This window comes from Salvelinus alpinus, chromosome 10 (genome assembly GCF_045679555.1).
Source record: "Salvelinus alpinus chromosome 10, SLU_Salpinus.1, whole genome shotgun sequence".
Taxonomy (NCBI): domain Eukaryota; kingdom Metazoa; phylum Chordata; class Actinopteri; order Salmoniformes; family Salmonidae; genus Salvelinus; species Salvelinus alpinus.
The window spans coordinates 29,933,870-29,953,933 of record NC_092095.1 but is presented as its reverse complement, the minus strand read 5'-3'; the positions used below and the strand labels follow the sequence as shown (position 1 = coordinate 29,953,933).

Sequence of the window (20,064 nt, the reverse complement as noted above, 5' to 3'; positions counted from 1 at the left end):
CAAATGTTGGTGAGAAAAAAGGCCCCTCTATCTCTGACGGGGGGACGGGTATAACATAAGTAAAACTTCAATCAACAGTTCTGCACTCTGAATCAGCACTCGTCATCTTGTCCAAAACAGCACCCAAAAAAAGATGGCAAAGATTGGGACCTGGTATCTGGAAAAAAGGGTGCAGCAGTTGAAAAAGCCATTAACTGTTGGCGATAAGATCGGTAAGAGGCAATGGACATAGAAACTGAATGGGACCGTTTTATATGTTACATAATCACTTGAAATAGGGGGGAGAGAGGTTGAAAGACGAAGGGGGAGAGACATGGGAGAGAGCGTCAAAGACAAAAAGATTGAGACATAAACAATGAGAGTGAGGGACAGAATAACTAACAGAGGTGCAATGAGAACGAGAGAGAAAGAATAAGAGTGAGGAGAGAGAGGGGGGTGATAGGGAGAGATGTTTCACTATGAAAAGCCTCAGATATGTAGTACATTTAAATGTACTGTACAAGCCGCACTGTTCAACTGTGTCATGGTGCTTCTTGTAAGGAGTGGGGGTGGTGACCTTGAAACCACTGTGTCATAATGTAAACATTTAGGTTTCTGGCGCTGCCAGCTCTGCCAGTGATCAAAGTTAAAGGGCAAGATAATGTCACAATGTGTTACCGTCCAACCTTCTTCAGCTTGTCTTACATTACACAACAGAAAACTACAAGAATATATTACAATAGGTCAAAATGGTGTGCAACAATGACAATACACTTTATTTAACCAGATTCAAGTTTTTGTGGGTTAAAACTAGAAGCATATCCCAGAGAAGGGAGAGTAGGAGAAATATGGACATAACATCTCATATCATGCGAAAATAAAAGATGCCCTCGGAACGACTTGAATGAAGCCTCTGTGCTTGCCTTCAAAATGAGCTTTTGGCACTATTGCCACCTAGAGGTGAGGGATAACATGTTTGTTTAGTGGTTGCAGTAGTCTACAGGGTCATAAGGAGAATAATATCAGAGCTATTTCCATCCCCAGGCTGGGCTATAGAGGAAGAACACAAGGTCCCTTATGTGACTCCGTCTGGACCTGAACTCTTGAAGACCAGTAGTTCTGAGATTCCCAAGTACACCTCTCCAAATTGGTCTGACTGAACAATGCCTTTTTTCCCCTTTGTTACTGAACAAACATTTTCATAATAGCTCTCCACTGTAATGTTTATATGTACAAGTTATTTGTTCTCATTTTCGGTATGGTATGTTGTAATTGTTTATTTAGAGGGACAGAACAGTACATCCTGATGCTCCTCTGTTGTCCCTCTTCTCTTCCTAGGAAGTTGTGGAGGCGCCAGTGATAGGCTAAGTAAACTGTTATGGCTGATGCTTTTAGCGACCATTGACATGTCTGCAATATTAAACACAGTGATCCAGACAGAGGATCAAATATAAACACAAGCATGGACAAACAAATAGATGACTGTCACCAAGGAAATACATAACAATGCATGGTTATGACATGCAATATAGCCAGTGTCTCCAATCCAATCCAGGTACATCTGAATTCTATTAGCCAGCACACGATTTGGTTCTGTGTTCTATTAGTCATCTATTTTAGAATGGCATACGGGGGGGTAACAATGCTGGAGCCATGCTTTAGTCAGGATAAGAAAACCCAAACAAGGAGTTTAAATTAGAAGTATTCTCCTATGGGATACCCTGCTGGGTTTTAATTAGGGCAAATCTAATAACATCACACACACACACGTGTGCACACTGCTACACATGCACATATGCACACATACACACTCTTAAGTGACTTAACTTGATGAACCAGGGGAAGGAAATGTTTACTAACACACAATCAGATGATGGCCCGGCTACGTACTTCCTGCTCGCATGACCTTCCCTGCATAAAAAACCCACTCCCTAATGAAAAACAGCACAGGTTGAATGAACCATTCATTTTCTGTGTATGGATATTTAATACCTAATCACAAGTGCATATGCCCAGAAATGTCATACCACCAGAGTTAGAGGAAGCTTAACCCAAATGTGTTAATCTGTCAGCAGATGCAGAATGTCTCTGTCTAGTAGACTGATATTGCCTCCTGCTGGAAAAAGTTTGAAACTATTTGGTACTGCAATGGGATACGCATCACACATGTGGTAAGAACTAGGTATATTACTTTTTCAACGATACCAACATATATCCTTGTAACACATCCTAGTCTTTCTCTCCCTCCCACACACGCCCCCCCCCCCCCCCTAGTTGAGTCAGCAGTGACCAACATCATGTGACTGCTCTCGGTGGCCAGTCATTCTCCACTATCCCCTTCTTTCCATAGTTAACTGAGAACCGTGCAGACATAAGCAGGATTTTTGGATTACTACCTGCTGGTCAAGGGCACAAGAAATAACAACCAGTCTGCAGTGACCACAGCTCAACCCAATCTTCCCCAGTAAACAAAAGTGCTTTTTTATTTTACTAAGAGCTACTGGGCTAAAAGGCTACACTTAAAACATTTTTAGGTACACCAAATACCAAAATAGCTTATTTTGAGCATAGATTGAGACAAATTAGAGACCAGAGAAAGACATAAAACATAATTGTGTGGCCATGCTTGGGCTTTAAAAGTAGTACACTGATGACCCCTTGTGTCAGTCTGAGGTACCTAGTCATCAGAGATAGAGAGGGCAATGGGCACAGAGTGAGGTCCAGAATAGACTTGTTTCCTACATATAAAAGAAAACAAATACGGTTAAAAAATATATACATTCAGGTCCTTTACCAGGGGTTCACTTTTTTCTCAGATAATATGCAGATAAATTCTACATTACCACCTTCATGATCAAATTCAACTTTAATACATTCATTATCATATTCCTAATATTGAGTTGCACCCCCCCTTTTGAGAACAGCTTCAATTTATCAGGGCATGGACTCTACAAGGTGTCGAAAGCATTCCACAGGGATGCTGGCCCATGTTGGCTCCAATGCTTTCCACAGTTGTGTCAAGTTGGCTGGATGTCCTTTGGGTGGTGGACCATTCTTGATACACACAGGAAACTGTTGAGTGTGAAAACCCTAGCAGCGTTGCAGTTCTTGACACACTCAAACTGGTGCACCTATTGCCATACCCCCGTTCAAAGGCACTTAAATATTTTGTCTTGCCCATTCACCCTCTGAATGGCACACATACATAATCCATGTCTCAATTGTCTCAAGGCTTAACAATCCTTCTTAAACCTGTCTCCTCCCCTTCATCTACACTGATTGAAGTGGATTTAACAAGTAACATCCATAAGGGATCATAGCTTTCACCTGGATTCACCTGGTCAGTCTATGTCATGGAAAGAGCAGGTGTTCTTAATGTTTTGTACACTCAATGTACAGTGATTTGATATGTGTAAGTGAAAAAAAATTGTCAACTGAAATGAAATGCCGTTTGTACTTGTTATTGTTTTTTTTCATCTCATTCATTTTCGTCATGAAAAATAGGATCTTGACGAATATTTTTAGTCATAGTGACTAAATTAACACTGGGCAACGTCATGCTCGTTAGGAGCATGAGCTGCCTGGCAAGACCATCACAACAGCATTTCATTCTATCCTTGCCAAGGCAAACACTCACAATGCCATATGGTGGCTTGCGCTCCCACAGTTTGGCCAAGGTCTTCCTGGCGCCACTCCACAGGTTGTTAGAGTAGGTGTCCTGCAGTTTGTTCTTATGCTTGTAGACGTGCAGGAAGAGGATGGAGAGGTAGAGAAAGAACACAATGAAGGGTACGATGAAGACAATGACCAGTGGAGGGAGGATCCAGCCCCAGTAGTCTATATAGCTGAGGTAGTCCTGAAGGTATCCCAGTCCCACATAGTCTTCCTACAGCTGGAACAGGCAGGAGACTGCTGGGCGTCCGTGCAGGAGTGATTTTCACAGGTCATCCTGGCTGTCTCTGCACAGCCCCCAGAGATGGCCGAGGCATCAATGCTTTACGACTGCCTTGGTCCACACCTACATCATACTAAAACCAGGAAGTAGAGAAACAACACATTAGCTTGCCTGCAAACAAATAGCCCACTGCAGGGATCATCAACTAGATTCAGCCGCGGGGCGATTCTTACTTGAGCGGATGGTCGAGGGCCGAAACATAATTCAAAATACATTGTAGACTGCAAATTGACAGCAAGAAGCCCAAACCGATATAATATTTGACTAAAACAGAATCATTTCAAACCTTGTTTACATTTGTATATGATCACGTTTCTCTATTGTGTGTGGGAATACTTGGGAACAGATTTCCAAAATTAAAATAACTTTGCATAACTATTCCACTTGGGGGATGGCAAGGTTTCTATCAGTCACATAAACAAATAAAGCTGTCTGTGTGTGTTATCATATTACAGCAGCTACATATTGATATAAACATTTGTATCAACAGACCTAAGTCAGTGCGATCACCCCATGATGCCACATCTGGGGTGTATTCATTACGCCAATAATGTTGCAAAACGTTTCGTCTGTTGCTAAACGTTTTGCAGCGTGAAACCGTTTACTCCAAACGGAAAACTTTTGCAAAGAAAACGAGAGTTTCCATTGGACAAATTCAGATAGGTCCCGCTCCGTTTCGTTCCGTTTGCTTTCATATAATTAGATTTTAGCAACAGAATCGGAGTAATGAATACACACCCTGAAGCTTCAGCGGCAACTTCCACTGCTAGTGTCTATTGAATTATCCGTGGCAAATAAGCTCGTCTCTTTAGCTCTGATCTAAATAGTTTTCCGTTTTCATGTTTAGCTAAATACGACGTGGAGGAGAACGCGCTGTTGCTGACACTTGTTGCTGTTTAACATCGATCTGTCTTTCAAAAACATCGATCATGTGACACAAGAAGAGTTGTTATCCCAGCATGCAATGCGAGGCACGAATTCTAAAAGACGTGAACTCGAGCTAGTTAGGTACGAAGTTGATTAGCTAGCTAGGTAAGTTGGGAAATTAGTACATTTGGACACATTTAAACACATAATACAATTACAGTTGGCTATAGAGTCATGTCATACTTTATTTTCATATCTGTCTGTCTAATGTAACGATGAAATTGACTGTGTCTAGCTAGGCTAGGTAGTTAGCTAACTAGTGTTGGCAAGCTGGCTGTCTTTACCAACTTGACTTTGCTTGCTATATATAGGCTAAAATAAGTTATAGGATTGTTAGGGAATAATGTTGAGTTAACTAAAGAGTTATAGCTTGGAAAATATCATAGCTAGCTAATGCCAGCAACATTTTTCCATTCAAAGAAAACCCTCTTCACCTCTCACCCTTGCCAGAATATCCCGACCCTATTGTTACGCTTGTTTACACTTAGCTGCATTGGGGTCAGAACGCCATTAAGGTTACATTAAGACACCTTGGAGGGAGAGGGAAATATGGTTAGGAAAATTAGGGATGGTATATGCCACTGTACTCAAATTTTACCAGAATAATATTGTGTGTAATTGCGGACTATTCTTTGGGTGCTTAAATCAGTAGTTTTTGATTACATAAAATGAAGTTAAGTCGGAGCTCCAGTCCGTCCACACTAGTCGCTGCTCAACTGCATCGAAAATCGTGGAGTTGAGTTTAATCGGCTACCCTCACCCCAACCTCCCACAACAGAAAGTAATAGCCCCTCTTCCTCTTACCTAGCCGCGCATGTGCCGATGCTAGATGTATATTGGTACAATTACAAGGGGCATAGCTATATCATTTGAGCAATTTAGCAGATGTTCTTATGCAGTATGACTTACACTTAGTATATCCTAGTATTTTACAGTATAGTGACTTACAGTATATCCTGCAGCAGCATAACCAATATTCATCTGTGATGTGACCAAGAATCTCTAGTGGTTTGCAGAGTGAGAAATACAGTTATTAGCAATGGTCTTTGGTGTGTGTCAGTCTATTTACTGTAGGTGGTGCTGATGGATAATAGTGGTAGGCTGCTATGCACCCAAGACTGAGAAGCTGGCCATTACGAGGTAGTACTAGGTCATATACTGTACTTTCAAATACTTCAGCTGGACATGTATTTAGCATGGTACAATGGAGCTAATGGAATAGACCTAAAAGTGCAAACTTCAAGCTAATTCGTGTGCATCAGACTTTTAACCCAGGCCTGTCATGCAGCTCACAATCTGATTGCATGTCACCAGCATCTTTAATTTGACATAGGCCTAGTTCAGAGGAGGCATCAACGCAGCACTGCTTTATATATTTATGAAAGCGTTTATTACAGTGCCCCCACGTAGTCCTGCTGGAATGCATCTGGCTGGCACAGGCTTGTCTTGCAGGATGTCTGGGACATCACATACAACACCACCCCTTTCGTGCCCTTGCTTGTCAGAGAACAAAATCCCCACTGACACAACACTAGATCTTTTGTTTTCTTTCTTCCTCCATGTTAGTTATTTTAAGAGATACTTTTAATGAGTTAGCCTAATGTGTGATTTTGTTTTCATCTGCAGACAACCAAAGGTACTGGTGATATCGATATATTGCTGTCAATGGTTAATAAAATGTATTATCCAAATTAACCCGTGACACTAAAATGTCCATGAAATTGGTCATTTTCCTAAAATGTAATATTTTTTTGTTTACTACTGTGGGTTCAATCTTACAGAGTGGGGCTGAAATGTCATCTGAAATTACCCCGCTGCATTGGAGTTTATCGTCATTCGTTGGCCCTGGATAGTTGTGAGTTGACAGTTAGGGCCTAACAATTAGCCTATACTAGGACACCCTAGACATTAGGCCTAGTTTAATAATTTAGGAAGGATAGCACAGGCTGGAAGGATAACACAGGCTGCTTCACATTCAGCTGTTTTGGACAGTAAAGACCAGACTGGTATATACACCTCGGCTTCTGGGTACTGCATGGGAGTGGAGTTCACGATCTTAATAGCTGCAGGCTACAACATTTGCCTTGTCTCTGCAAAGGCAGGGAGGAGTGTGTGTGCATCTGCCATTTGTGTTCGCTAATGTATGTCCGTTTTTTTATGTGTTTGTGCGTGTGATTGTGTGTATGGGTTGTGTACATGCATTTGTGTGTGCTCCTGTCTCCAACTGTGTGTGTGTGTGTGTGTGTGTGTAGAGAGAGAGTGTGTTGCTATTCTTCTGAGCCAGCTGCTACACATCCCAAGCTCTCCCCCCTCTCACCTCCCTTTTCCTTTTAGAGCCGACTGGCAAGACCAGTTTGTGTTTGATCGGGAAAACCGGCTCTTCCAGTTGTCCATGCCAACAAATTCTGGTATGATCCCAGCCAGGTCCCTTGGAATGCTCAAAACGCCCGGCCAATCCCATGAAAGGCATATTGGGTTATCACTGGTGGTAGTTTAGTTGGTATAGCAGTTGTTCCCTGGTTTCCTCCTCTCTATGAAGTTTGGATCTGTTGAGTGGCTTTTGTGTGCATTGAGTATACTTTGACTGACAGTTCATTCTAGTGGGGTGAGTGAACAAGGCTCTTTCATTCAGTTTGATATAGGAGGACATTTTCATTTTGCCTGATGAATGTCACTGATGACTGTTTGCAGATTTAGTAGGTAGGATTAGGCTACAAAGTGAAATAGCCTAGTTTATCATGTCTATGCTCAAAAATGGGGGGAAATATATTATTTGTCCTTAGTTATTGGATGATTGGATGATTATTATAAACCGGGTGGTTCAAGCCCTGAATGCTGATTGGCTGAAAGCCATGATATGTCGGACCGTATACCACAGATATGACCCACTTTTTTTTTTACTGTTCTTATTACGTTGGTAACCAGTTTATAATAGCAATAAGTAATCTCTGGGTTTTGTGGTATATGGCAAATATACCACGGCTAAGGGCTGTATCCAGGCATTCAGCGTTGCGTTGTGCGTAAGAACAGCCCTTAGCGGTGGTATATTGGCCAAATACCATACCCCCTGTGCCTTATTGCTTAATTCTCCAATGGTGATTAAGCCAAACCTACTGTACCAGCTTGGGAAGAGAGAGGAACAAGAAGTCAAGGCAAGCTTGAACTCTGTGTGCGTGCACTGGCCTGCACTAATGTGTTTGTGCATTATGTGCTCTGGCTACATTGCCTTCAAAACCCGATTTACATATTTGACTGCCCTTTAGGATCAGATATGGTGATGAGAATGAAAGAGAGGACTATATGAGCATGCCCTGGATTGCAGTCACTTCCAGTGTCTACATAAGCAAAATACTGGTTGTATTACCGGTATCATATTTTACCGGTATTGTATCATGTTTTATTACAGGTATTGTAGTGGCCTGTCAGTGCAGCCATTTCCTCTAGGGGCGCTCGTGAGTAAAATAGGGTCCTCTCTTGACTCATCTTACCCTCTGTTTTCTTTGTCTTTTTTGATTTCCCTTCCTCTCGCAGATTTCCGGTTTGGTGCTAGATGGAGTTGTGTATTGGCTGAGTGAAGCTACCAACCAGTGAGTGATTGGATGATGAGCAGTCCTCTGCTAAGTGGGAGCAGCCCCGGCTCCAGTGGGGCCTCGGAATCCACTGACCTCTTCAGGGACCTATGCGGTCGACTCAAAGACTGTCACGATAGTGCACTGCAAGGTAGGCCTACTGTCTACATGCCAGGGAATCTCCACCAAAACAACTAAGGCCAGTGGGCCATGTTTAATACAACTATCAGTGTTAAGAGTACTTGTCAAAATAAATCATTCAACAATCCCCTTTTCAAGCTCTTTTTTTATCCTGTGTTTAGGTTTGCAAACCAAAGTGAACAAGCTGAAGAAGGAGCGATGTTTGTAAGTACAGTCATTTTAGTTGAACGTTGTGTTGATGATCAATGAATAGAATCTGAAACTTCATATTTTCTGACATTCAACTTGCCATTTCAAAAGAGTGTGATTATTGTTTTACGGCCCCACTTAAGATGAGACCGTTTTCCGTTGACTCCCCGTCAGTGTGTAAGGTTTCAAATGTCACTGAGCAAGTCAGTCTGACAAAGGCCTCTTTCACACTCTTACTTCAGTAGGACAGCATTCTGGGCCCTACTCATTTACCAGGGCTCTGTGATGGGAATCCCAAAATATAATTCCTCTTGTACCCCAAGAATGCACATTCAAATACATTACTTATGTACTCAAACACTCCAATGTTTATTAATTCAAAGGATTTAAAGCAATGTGTTCCTTCCTTTTGTCCCCCTTCTCACCCTGTAGAGATGCCCAAAGACTGGAGGAGTTCTACAGCAGACACCAGCAGTTGAGGGAGCAGCACAAAACCCTGCGGGACACTGTCACAGTTCTGGAGGACAGGTTGGTACCCCATCAACCTGTCTGTCCCTATATGTCTGTTTGTCTCCCTCTGACTTTTTCTCTATCTACCTATATTTCTCTCGATCTCTCCTTTTGTTAGTCCTTTGGTTCATCTTTTCTCCTGTCTTTCTTCTTTCCCGTCTGTCTCTCTCCCTCTGCCCAGGCTGCGAGCAGGGCTGTGTGATCGCTGTTCTGTCACAGAGGAGCACATGAGGAAGAAGCAGGTGGAGTTTGAGAAAGGCCGTCAGCAGAACATGCGCCTCATCGCAGAGATCAGTGAGTTGTACATCATTCCCTTCTCACTTGCACGTACCCTACATTCTGTATCTGAGATTCATTTACCTCCACACTGGTCCCTCTTTTGCACAGCCCATACAGCTCCGAAGCTTTTGGCTAAAGTAGGATATGAGTATGACAAAGGATGGGGGCGGTCATGAGTCATTCACAAGGGAACTCTCTCCCTACCACCCCCATCTCTCTTTGTCCACTACACTCCTTTTTTCTCTGTAACAGGTTCCCTCATAGATCTACACATCACACAATATAGCCTTTCTCTTTTTAGCTAAGTCTGGGGGTAGCGGGGGGGGGGGACAAGTAGAGTCTCTTTTTACATTGATGGAAAAGGCAAACCTGAATGATCTCTTTGTTTCCTATGTTATCTCCCAAATGTAACATTCCTCCGTGCTCACAAAAGGGATGCAGTTCTTCCTCTATACCACTAGTGCTCTGCAAATAAATGGACTAAGAACAATCATCGCTGTAGTAAGACGATTCCATTGGGAGGAAGGATGTTTGACATGCTTTTTACATTTGTATCATAAATAATGTTTAAGCAAAATCATGATGAATGTGGCCATTTTAGGCCCATACTTGCCTCCTGTAAGACCCTATGATCTGTGCATCTTGGTGTCGTTATACTTACAACATGATACAGACAACATCTTGGTGTCATTATACTCCTTATAGTCTGTTCTCAAATATGGATTATGTCTACATTCTGAAATACACTTTTTCACGTTAATGTATTCAATATAAAAAATATTAATTTGAATATTTCAAAAGTACCCTTTTTAATTCTGTGTGTTTTTAGACACTGTTTGGAAAATTATACTCTTCAAACATGTCAAGTGTCCAGATTGGGCTCTCTGTTCTTTTGAAGATATTACCTATTTTATACATTTACATTATAGGTCATTAACCAATCACAGCCCTACTTCAGGATTGATTGCACATTCAGCAAATCACCAGCAGAGGGAGTTCCCTTTGAATCCATTTTACCATTCACTGTGTTGCTTGTGCTCATAAAATGTATCATAACTTCAAAATTTGCAGAGAGCCCACTCTGGAAATTTGATGTACTTGTTGAGTATATTGTTCCAAACAATGTCTTAAAATCTAAAAGGGTACTTTTGCGATATTAATATTTTTAATGTTGAATAATTTAATATAAATAGTTTTATTTCAGAATCTTGACATACTCCATATGTTAGAGCACACTATAAGGAGTATAACAACACCAAGATGTTTACAGATCATACGGTTTTACAGGAGGCATGTATAGTTCTAAAAATGGCCACTTTCATCATGATTTTCTAAAATTCCTCCCAAATTAAGTTTGTGAAAATTGCCAGAACAATCTGAGATAACAAAAATAGCTAAAATGTCATTTGCATAAGTATTCTCACCCCATTGCTGTGACACTCCAAACTGAGCTCAAGTGTATCCAATTTCCTTTAATCATCCACCTGTGGCCAATGAAATTGTTTGAACAGGATTTATGATTTAGAAAGAAATGCATCTGTCTATATGTACACTACCGGTCAGAAGTTTTAGAACACCTAATCATTCAAGGGTTTTTATATTTTTTTTAACGATTTTCTACATTGTAGAATAATAGTAAAGACATCAAAACTATGAAATAACACATATGGAATCATGTAGAAACCAAAAAAGTGTTAAATCAAAATATATTTTATGTTTGAGAATTTCAAAGTAGCCACCCTTTGCCTTGATGACAGCTTTGCACACTCTTGGCATTCTCTCAACCAGCTTCACATGGAATGCTTTTCCAACAGTCTTGAATGAGTTCCCACATATGCTGAGCAGTTGTTGGCTGCTTTTCCTTCACTCTGCGGTCCGACTCATCCCAAACCATCTCAATTTGGTTGAGGTCGGGGGATTGTCGAGACCAGGTCATCTGATGCAGCACTCCAACACTCTCCTTCTTGGTCAAATAGCCCTTACACAGCCTGGAGGTGTGTTGGGTCATTGTCCTCTTGAAAAACAAATGATAGTCCTACTAAGCACAAACCAGATGGGAATGCGTATCGTTGCAGAATGCTGTGGTAGCCATGCTGGGTAAGTGTGCCTTGAATTCTAAATAAATCACAGATAGTGTCACCAGCAAAGCACCCCCACAACATAACACCACCTCCTCCTTTATGCTTTACGGTGGAAAATGCACATGCGGAGATCATCCGTTCACCCACACTGCGTCTCACAAAGACACGGCGGTTGGAATGAAAAATCTCCAATTTGGACTCCAGACCAAAGGACAAATTTCCGCCCGTCTAATGTCCATTGCTCGTGTTTCTTGGCTCAGCAAGTTTCTTCTTCTCATCGGTGTCCTTTAGTAGTGGTTTCTTTTCAGCAATTCAACCATGAAGGCCTGATTCACGCAGTCTCTGAACAGTTGATGTTGAGATGTGTCTGTTACTTAAACTTTGAAGCATTTATTTGGGCTGCAATCTGAGGTGCAGTTAACTCTAATGAACTTATCCTCTGCAGTAGAGCTAACTCTGGGTCTTCCATTCCTGTGGCGGTCCTCATGAGAGCCAGTTTCATCATAGCACTTGATGGTTTTTGCTACTGCACTTGAAGAAACGTTCAAAGTTTTTGAAATGTTCCATATTGACTGGCTTTCATGTCTTAAAGTAATGATGGACTGTCATTTCTCTTTGTTTATTTGAGCTGTTCTTGCCATAATATGGACTTGGTCTTTTACCAAATAGGGCTGTCTTCTGTATATCCCCCATACCTAGTCACAACACAACTGATTGGCTCAAATGCATTAACTTCTTAGAGAATACAGGGGGTGCTATTTTCCCATTAGCATAATTTGCTCTACAGATTAAACTGCCTCTTATTCAATTATTGCTCTTACTATATGCATATAAATAATACCATTGGAAAGAAAACAATCTCTAGTTTCTAAAACCGTTTCAATTTTGTCTCTGAGTGATACAGAAGTCATTTGACAGCACTTTCCATGACCAAGAAGAAAAAAGCAAGATGTGTATGCCAGCTTCAACGCTCTGCCTATATATGGTCGTGCCCCCTATGACCCGAAACACACCTCATTGGCCTTCCTCTGGGTGTCAAGAGGACGTCAGAGGAAAAATATCTTGTTTATCTGGGACTGACGTGAAATGAGAGCTAATTCTTTGGCGTGACCGACAACTTCCGGTTGTCTAAATCGTGCGACTTGTAGCTGCGATTGTCTTCTGTTGTGCGGCCATTATGGATGAAAACTATCTCCGTCTCGAAGTTTGTTTGATACATGTGACCAGATCATCGTAATGTATGTTTTTTCAATATAGTTTAATCAGATTATTTGAATTTTTTCGGGAGTTTTGTGGTGTTCCGTTGTCTGAATTTATTTACGTTTGAGAGATCCGTGCCACTCGACCAGTACCTGTGCTAAATGGAGTGGGAAAGGAACAATTCTGAACGGAACCAACGACTCATCTTGACAAAGGACACTTTGATCAACATTCTGATGAAAGATCAGCCATAGTAAGACCCAATTTACGATGTTATATCATATCTGTTGTGCATGTGAACTGGCCGTGGGCGCCTAGCCGAATCTGCCTGGTATAGCTATGCTAATTTAGCGCTACATTTTGTTTTCGTTATAAAACATTTCATAAATCTGAAACATTGTTTGGATTCACCAGATGTTGGGCTTTCAATATCTGTACGCTGTGTATTTTTCTGAAATGTTTTAAGATGAGTAATTCGTTATATGACGTTGGTCTCTGTAATTGTTCTGGCTGGGTCAGCACTATTTCAGATTGCAGCTGCAATGTAGAACTGTGATTTATACCTGAAAAATGCACATTTTTCCAAAAAAAAACTATGCTATACCATAAATATGTTATCAGACTGTCATCTTATGAAGTTGTTTCTTGGTTAGTGGCTATATATATTTTTATTTAGTCGAATTAGTGATAGCTACTGACGCAGGAAAAAGCTGTTGGGAGTAAAAAAAATCGTGTCCTTTGCTAACGTGGTTAGCTAATAGATTTACATATTGTGTCTTCCCTGTAAAACATTTTAAAAATCTGAAATGGTGGCTTTATTCACAAGACCTGTATCTTTCATCTGGTGTCTTGGACTTGTGATTTAATGATATTTAGATGCTACAAGTTACTTGTGACGCTATGCTAGCTATGCTACTCAGTGGGGGTGGGGGGGGTGGGGGGTGCTACCGGATCAGGGTTGGTGACTCGTGAGAAGTTAAGAAGGAAAGAAATTCCACCAATTCACTTTTAAGAAGATACACCTATTAATTGAAATGCATTCCATGTGACTACCTCATGAAGCTGGTTGAGAGAATGCCCGAGTGTGCAAGCTGTCAAGGCGGCTATTTGACGAAACTCAAATATAAAATATATTTTGATTTGTTTCACACTTTTTTGGTTACTACATGATTCCATATGTGTTATTTTATAGTTTTGATGTCTTCGCTATTATTCTACAATGTAGAAAATTGTAAAAATAAAGAAAAACCCTTGAATGAGTAGGTGTTCTAAAACTTTTGACTGGTAGTGTATGTCAGAGCAGAAACTATACCATGAAGTCCAAGGAACTGGCCGTAGATCTCCAGGATAGAATTGTGATGAGGCATATATCTGGGGAAGGGTATAAAACAGTTTCTAGAGTGTTAAAAGTTTCCAAGAGCACAGTGGTTTCCATCATTGGGGGGGAAAAAAATAAAAAAAAATATGGAACTACCCAGACTCTGCCTAGAGCTGGCCGTCCGCCCAAACTGAGCAACCGGGCAAGAAGGACGTTGGTAAGGGAGGTGACCACTCTGACAGAACTACTGAGTTCCTTAGCTGAGATGGGGAACCTGCCAAAAGGACAACAGTCTCTACAGCACTTCACCAAGTGCCACTCTCCCATAACGCCCAAATTGGTGAAGTGCTGTAGAGACTGTTGTCCTTTTGGCAGGTTCTCCCATCTCAGTGATGGCACTCCTGGAGTTTGCAAAAATGCATGCTAAAGATGGCGCATAAGTCAAAAGTTTCTGTGATCTGATGGTACAAAAATAGAACTCTTTGGCCTGAATGCACATTGAAATTTTTGCCTGAAGAAAACCAGGCACAGTTCATCACCCATCTAACACCATCCCTACCGTGAAGCATGGTGGTGGCAGCAGCATGCTATCGGGATGCTTTTCATCGGCAGGAACTTTGAGACTGGTAAGGATAGAGGGAACAATTAATGGAGCCTAATGCCGGCAAATCCTTGATGAGAACCTGCTTCAGAGTGCAAATGACCTTCGACTGGGGTGAAGATTTATGTTCCAACAGAACATTGACCGCAAGCATACAGCCAAAGCAATGCTGGACTGGCTTCAGAACAAGAATGTTAAGGTCCCTGAGTGGCCCAGCCAAATCCCATTGAAAATCTGTGGAAATACTTAAAGATTGCTGTTCACTGCTACTTCCCATCTAACTTGAGAAAATATGCAAGGAAAAATGGGGGGAAATGCCCAAATCCAGATGTGCAAAGCTGATGCAGACATACCCAAGACGACTCAAAGCTGTAATCGCCGCCAAAGGTCCTTCTACAAAGTATTGACTCGGGTGTGAATACTTATGTAAATGAGATATTTCTGTATTTCCTTTTCAATACATTTACAAAGATTTCTAAAAACACACGTTTTTACTACGTCATTATGGGGTGTTATTGTGTGTGTATATGGGTGAGAAAAATAAATATTTAATCAATTTTGAATGGAATAAGTCAAGGGGTATGAATACTTTCTGAAGGCACGGTATATGTGGTTTGATGTGACTTCCAGTGACCGAGAGGAACAGCCTGCAGGATGAGAACAGAAAGCTGAGTCTTGAGTTGGATAGACTGAATGGAGCTCTGTGAGTTAAAACCATCCCCATCCGGCACTACAGTACTTTTGTAACCAGGATTGTTGATTCCAAAACAATATTCCTCTTGCACATTGAGAAAGCATGGTTGAATTAGAGATTTCTCACTTTGAGCTTAATACGGTATATTATTATTTCTGTGTATTATTAATACTTTCTATTATTAATACGGTATGTTACGCCTCAACGCCCGTTGTATTTCTGTGGTGCGTCTATGTTTGGTTTCCAGCTCCGTGTCTCCTGAGCCAGAGGAGGCGGTGATTCCAGACTCTCCGCTGCAGCAGATCTCGCTGCCTGTGGTCAGCAAGATGAGGAGGAGGAAGGAGACCCACCATGTCCGCTACGCCGAGAAGTCCTTGTCTCAGAGCTCGGCGCTCAACGGTCAGTCTGCTTCATACAAAGAAATGCATACACAGCTACAGCATTCAAGGGTCACACTCAGTATCAAACACACATGCAGGTGCGTGCACACTCAGTCACACTCGCACGCACACAAACACACTCAATATTAGTTTCTTACGATATCAGTTTCATAGACTTGATTGAAGTTCATTTTATTTGTTTTCGTAATGGTAGAACCAAGGAAAGGATTGCCCTCCCGAACCGCGCAGAGCCAAGGAAACGGCATACTGGTGCCTGAAACGTGTTACATGGACGCCACCCAGACCCAACGTAAGGCCTTCATTTACTGACTGATAACATGCGTTTGTAATTATGTTATTGCCTCTAAAATGTCTGAGGGTCTTGAAAAGCACTGTAAAAAAATCACGTAGTATTCTTCTTGTTGATTCAGAGGGCAGCAGCCAGGGTCATGAAGGTCCTGTAGTGGCAGAGACGTGTCGCCTGGATCTCCCAGATGATCCACTGCCTATCCCCCAGAGAAAGGGTCCCCTCCTGGGCTGCCCCGGCACCACAACCACTGAGGACGGCCCCCTGTCCCTCCTCCCCCGCCTGAAGCTCATCCCTGCCAATGCCCAACAGCGCCACCTGGAGGGGATAGCCCGCATCGCACCTCTTAGAGCCACTTCCACCCAATGTGGCCTCTCTCACCGAGAGCTGGAGAGAGGAAAGAGGAGGAAAAGTAGCGAGAAGGAGGAAGATGAGGAAGTGGTTGACAAGCCTTTGGACCTTTCCGACTCCCCACAGAAGGCCCTCGTGCCTCCGCTCAATGCCCAGAGAGGTAGCAGCGTCCCTGCATCAGAGAACCAAGACAGAGGCCAAAAGCGGCACATCCTATTTAAACATCCCTCTACCTCTCCAAGTGATGAACGATACAAAAATGTGTTGCTTAGTCAGCAGGTAGAGCCATGATTTTTCATGTATTTTTCTTAACAAATTACACAAGATGTTATACGGGTACATTAGTCACATTTGAGCATTGTTATAGATGGGTTCATCTTGGAAACCCAGAACAAAAATCCTGATAAATCCAAACAACCAGTGACATAAAACCAAAGCACCTGAATTTTTGGGGCGTTTGTTTGATAATTTAACACTAGGTACACATTACACAGAAAAGTGCACAACTTATTTCCATTCTGATCCTCATGAAGGCATGTGGCAGGATTAAAAAAAACATACTAAAATGGCAGGTCAACTTGGTTATGTTCCTCGTTAGTCGTCGCATACCACAGTCTTTTGACAGACGATACCATTTATGTTACGTTGTCTGTCTATGAGATATTATAGATGGGTAGATCAAGAGCTCTTTTTCTTTGACATGTTCACCCGTCTTATGCATCAACATACTACTGTACCCGAGTAGCACCTGCTTTCCTATTTGTCCATTTAGACCCACAATGTCCACCACGAGCCAATCAGAAAGCGGAGTCGGGAGGATACTGAAAAACTGAAGCAGACCTCTGTCCTGCAGGCCAACCCCTGTGCTCGTGTGAAGAGGAGCCCTCCACAGGACAATACTGGTACTGCATCAACAACGCTGCCCTCCAATGCCCCTGAAACTCCACTGGGAAAAGGTCTTGTGTTGCAACTCTGCATAATAGTCATTCATCGATACTGAAATTGTTTTTTTCTCTCGATTGACTGGCCCTTAAGCATAGTCTAAGCAAGCAATTTGAATAGAAATGTCATAATGTTTCATTTCCTACCTTTTGTTTAGCCAAGCTGATGCCAGCAGAGCAGATGTGGAGCCTTGACCCAGAGGCAGCCCTCTCCCAGTATGATGTAGACACCCCTACTCCAGCAGAGGTATGACATTCACCAAATTCATCTGCTACTTTCCTATACCCTCTGTGTATACTTGCAGTTCTTCACTCGTGTGTGTGTGTGTGTGTGTGTGTGTGTGTGTGTGTGTGTGTGTGTGTGTGTGTGTGTGTGTGTGTGTGTGTGTGTAGCCCCTCTGTGAAGGTGAGTCTGTCGATATGGACTGCACCTTCGTCAGCCCCAGCCTGCTCCACCGAGGAGCTCCAAGAACCAGCTCTGTTACCGGTACAGCTTACTACATTTTCGCACAAAATCTTTGATACATTCCCAATCATCTGATTTTAATTTAATCAAATACGGCAAAGAGGAGATAGCAATGAAATCCTTACTTTTATCTTTCAAGTTGCATTAGATCAGTGATCACTTCAGTGATGGGAGGAAGGACGGTTACATTCGAGCAGGACCCATATAAACAAGCCAACCAACCATGTAACCAAACTCAAAACCCTTCTTTTAGGGATTGGTCAGAGGGCCAACGACAGCTTGGCTGAGATATTCGACAGAACAGGCTACGGGGAGTACGAGTCGTGTCCTCAGCATAACGGCTCATATTTGGACAAAGAGGAACCCCATCATGGGGAGGAAGAGTTTGATGATAAGGAGGAGGAGGAGGAAGAGCATAAGGATGGTAAGGATTTTACACTGTATTTTCTCTATAATCTTCTATACTTGTTTATTTTATTTGACCAGGCAAATTGGTTGAGAATGACCTGGTCAAGTAGTACAACACTTGAGATGAATTTGCACATTCATTGTTAAATATTTATATCAATATTTTAAACTGTAATTTTATTGTCCTCTCATTAAAAGCACACATGCTTCAACCTGGAACACCCAATGGAGAACACAAAGACAGGTGAGATCATAATCGTCAGACTAACCTAGAACACTTTCATGCCAGGTTTCTAAAAGGTTTCTTTTTCTCGTTGTCCTGTAGTAAAAACCTACCGTTTGCACACGTGGTGGTGGTCCGCAAGAAAGCTGAGAGGAGGAAACTCAAGGGGCACACGTGTAAAGAGTGTGAAATCGTGAGTTGACTTGACTGTTTTGATGTGTGGAGCTGAAAGTGCCTGTCCATGGTCGTTTTCATTACATTTACATTTGAGTAATTTAGCAGACGCTCTTATCCAGAGCGACTTAGTGGTGAGTGCATACATTTTCGTTCTGGTCCTCCGTGGGAATCAAACCCACAACCCTGGCGTTGCAAGCACCATGCTCTACCAACTGGACCAAACTGAATAAATGTGGTGTTTTCCGTTTCAGAACTTTTTGCCAGATCAAACACAACCCACGATTTGTGACATATCTATTCCATCTCATCTCCCTCAGTACTACGCCGACCTTTCAGAGGCAGAGAGGGTGAAGAAGTTGTCAGCCTGTTCTCGGCACCGCTTCCGTTATCTTCCTCCATCAACCCCAGACCACTTTTGGGAAGTCGGCTTCCCTTCAACACAAACCTGTGTGGACAGAGGTATGCTACCCTATTCAATTGGATCCATTCAACAGAACGCAATGGTCATCAAATACATAGTATTTAATACTGTAGTCTTTTCTACACAGAAGATCATACACAATTGCCTGATGATCTTCCCTGATGTTTTCCTGAACTTCCCAAAATCTCCCTGGTGCATTTCAGTCACGTCAAACCATTCTTCCTTCAGATTGAAATACTGTCAGACTGAATTGTAATAGATAGCCCCATGTAAACACTGGCTGATGATTATATAATTTGTCACACGGTTGGGTTGTGAGAATTTTCTGATATCAAAATGGGGTCGTGGGCCACAAAGGTTTACAAACCCCTGGTATTAATTGTGACTGATGTCTGATGTCTTTCTTCTGAGGAGTGCATTGCTGTTGTCTCAGCCCTCAAAGGGGCGTTTTCCCCCTTGCTTCTATTCAATGTCAAACTCCACTTAATGAGTTTAACAACATTGTGCTTCTTGTTTCTCCTACCAGGTTATGTAAAAGAAGATAATGATCCAGAGCAGCGCTTAAGGAGGAGAAGACCTTACAATGCTCTCCCCCAAAGGCAAAGAACAGAAGACTTAAACCAGTAGGGGAAAATAAATACCCAAACATAATGTAAAACTGTATTTAATTTTCACTGCAACAATCTGCCAGTATCATAATCCTAGTGCCTCAAAGGAATGTGTGCCTGTTGTGGTATATACACCCAGACATATTTCAGATTATTATAATTGTTTAAAACAATTGAATGGACCGTCAGAGTTCTCCCAATGTCCTCAAAAAATGAATACAGAATATGCAGCAAGAACCTCTGCTCAGTTAATTATTCTTTTTGAAACTAATATGCACCGTTGACCACTACTCTTCGGCTGTCCCCATAGGGGAGAAGTACTTTAAACCACTGCCTATG

General features: G+C 42.0%; 1 protein-coding gene across 1 annotated transcript; it reads left to right on the top strand.

The window, feature by feature from the left end:
• Nucleotides 1–4,666: 4,666 nt before the first annotated feature.
• On the top strand, nt 4,667–19,959 carry rbbp8 (retinoblastoma binding protein 8). Its single transcript, XM_071331178.1, is given in 18 exon segments — nt 4,667–4,966; nt 8,393–8,581; nt 8,733–8,775; nt 9,193–9,288; nt 9,452–9,564; nt 15,380–15,452; nt 15,691–15,842; nt 16,038–16,133; nt 16,255–16,760; nt 17,254–17,383; nt 17,581–17,669; nt 17,816–17,909; nt 18,142–18,312; nt 18,495–18,540; nt 18,622–18,712; nt 19,014–19,155; nt 19,644–19,704; nt 19,706–19,959. Coding segments are annotated over 17 exon segments (2,055 nt in total). The 5' UTR covers nt 4,667–4,966; nt 8,393–8,460; the 3' UTR covers nt 19,737–19,959.
• The last annotated feature ends 105 nt before the right edge of the window (nt 19,960–20,064 follow it).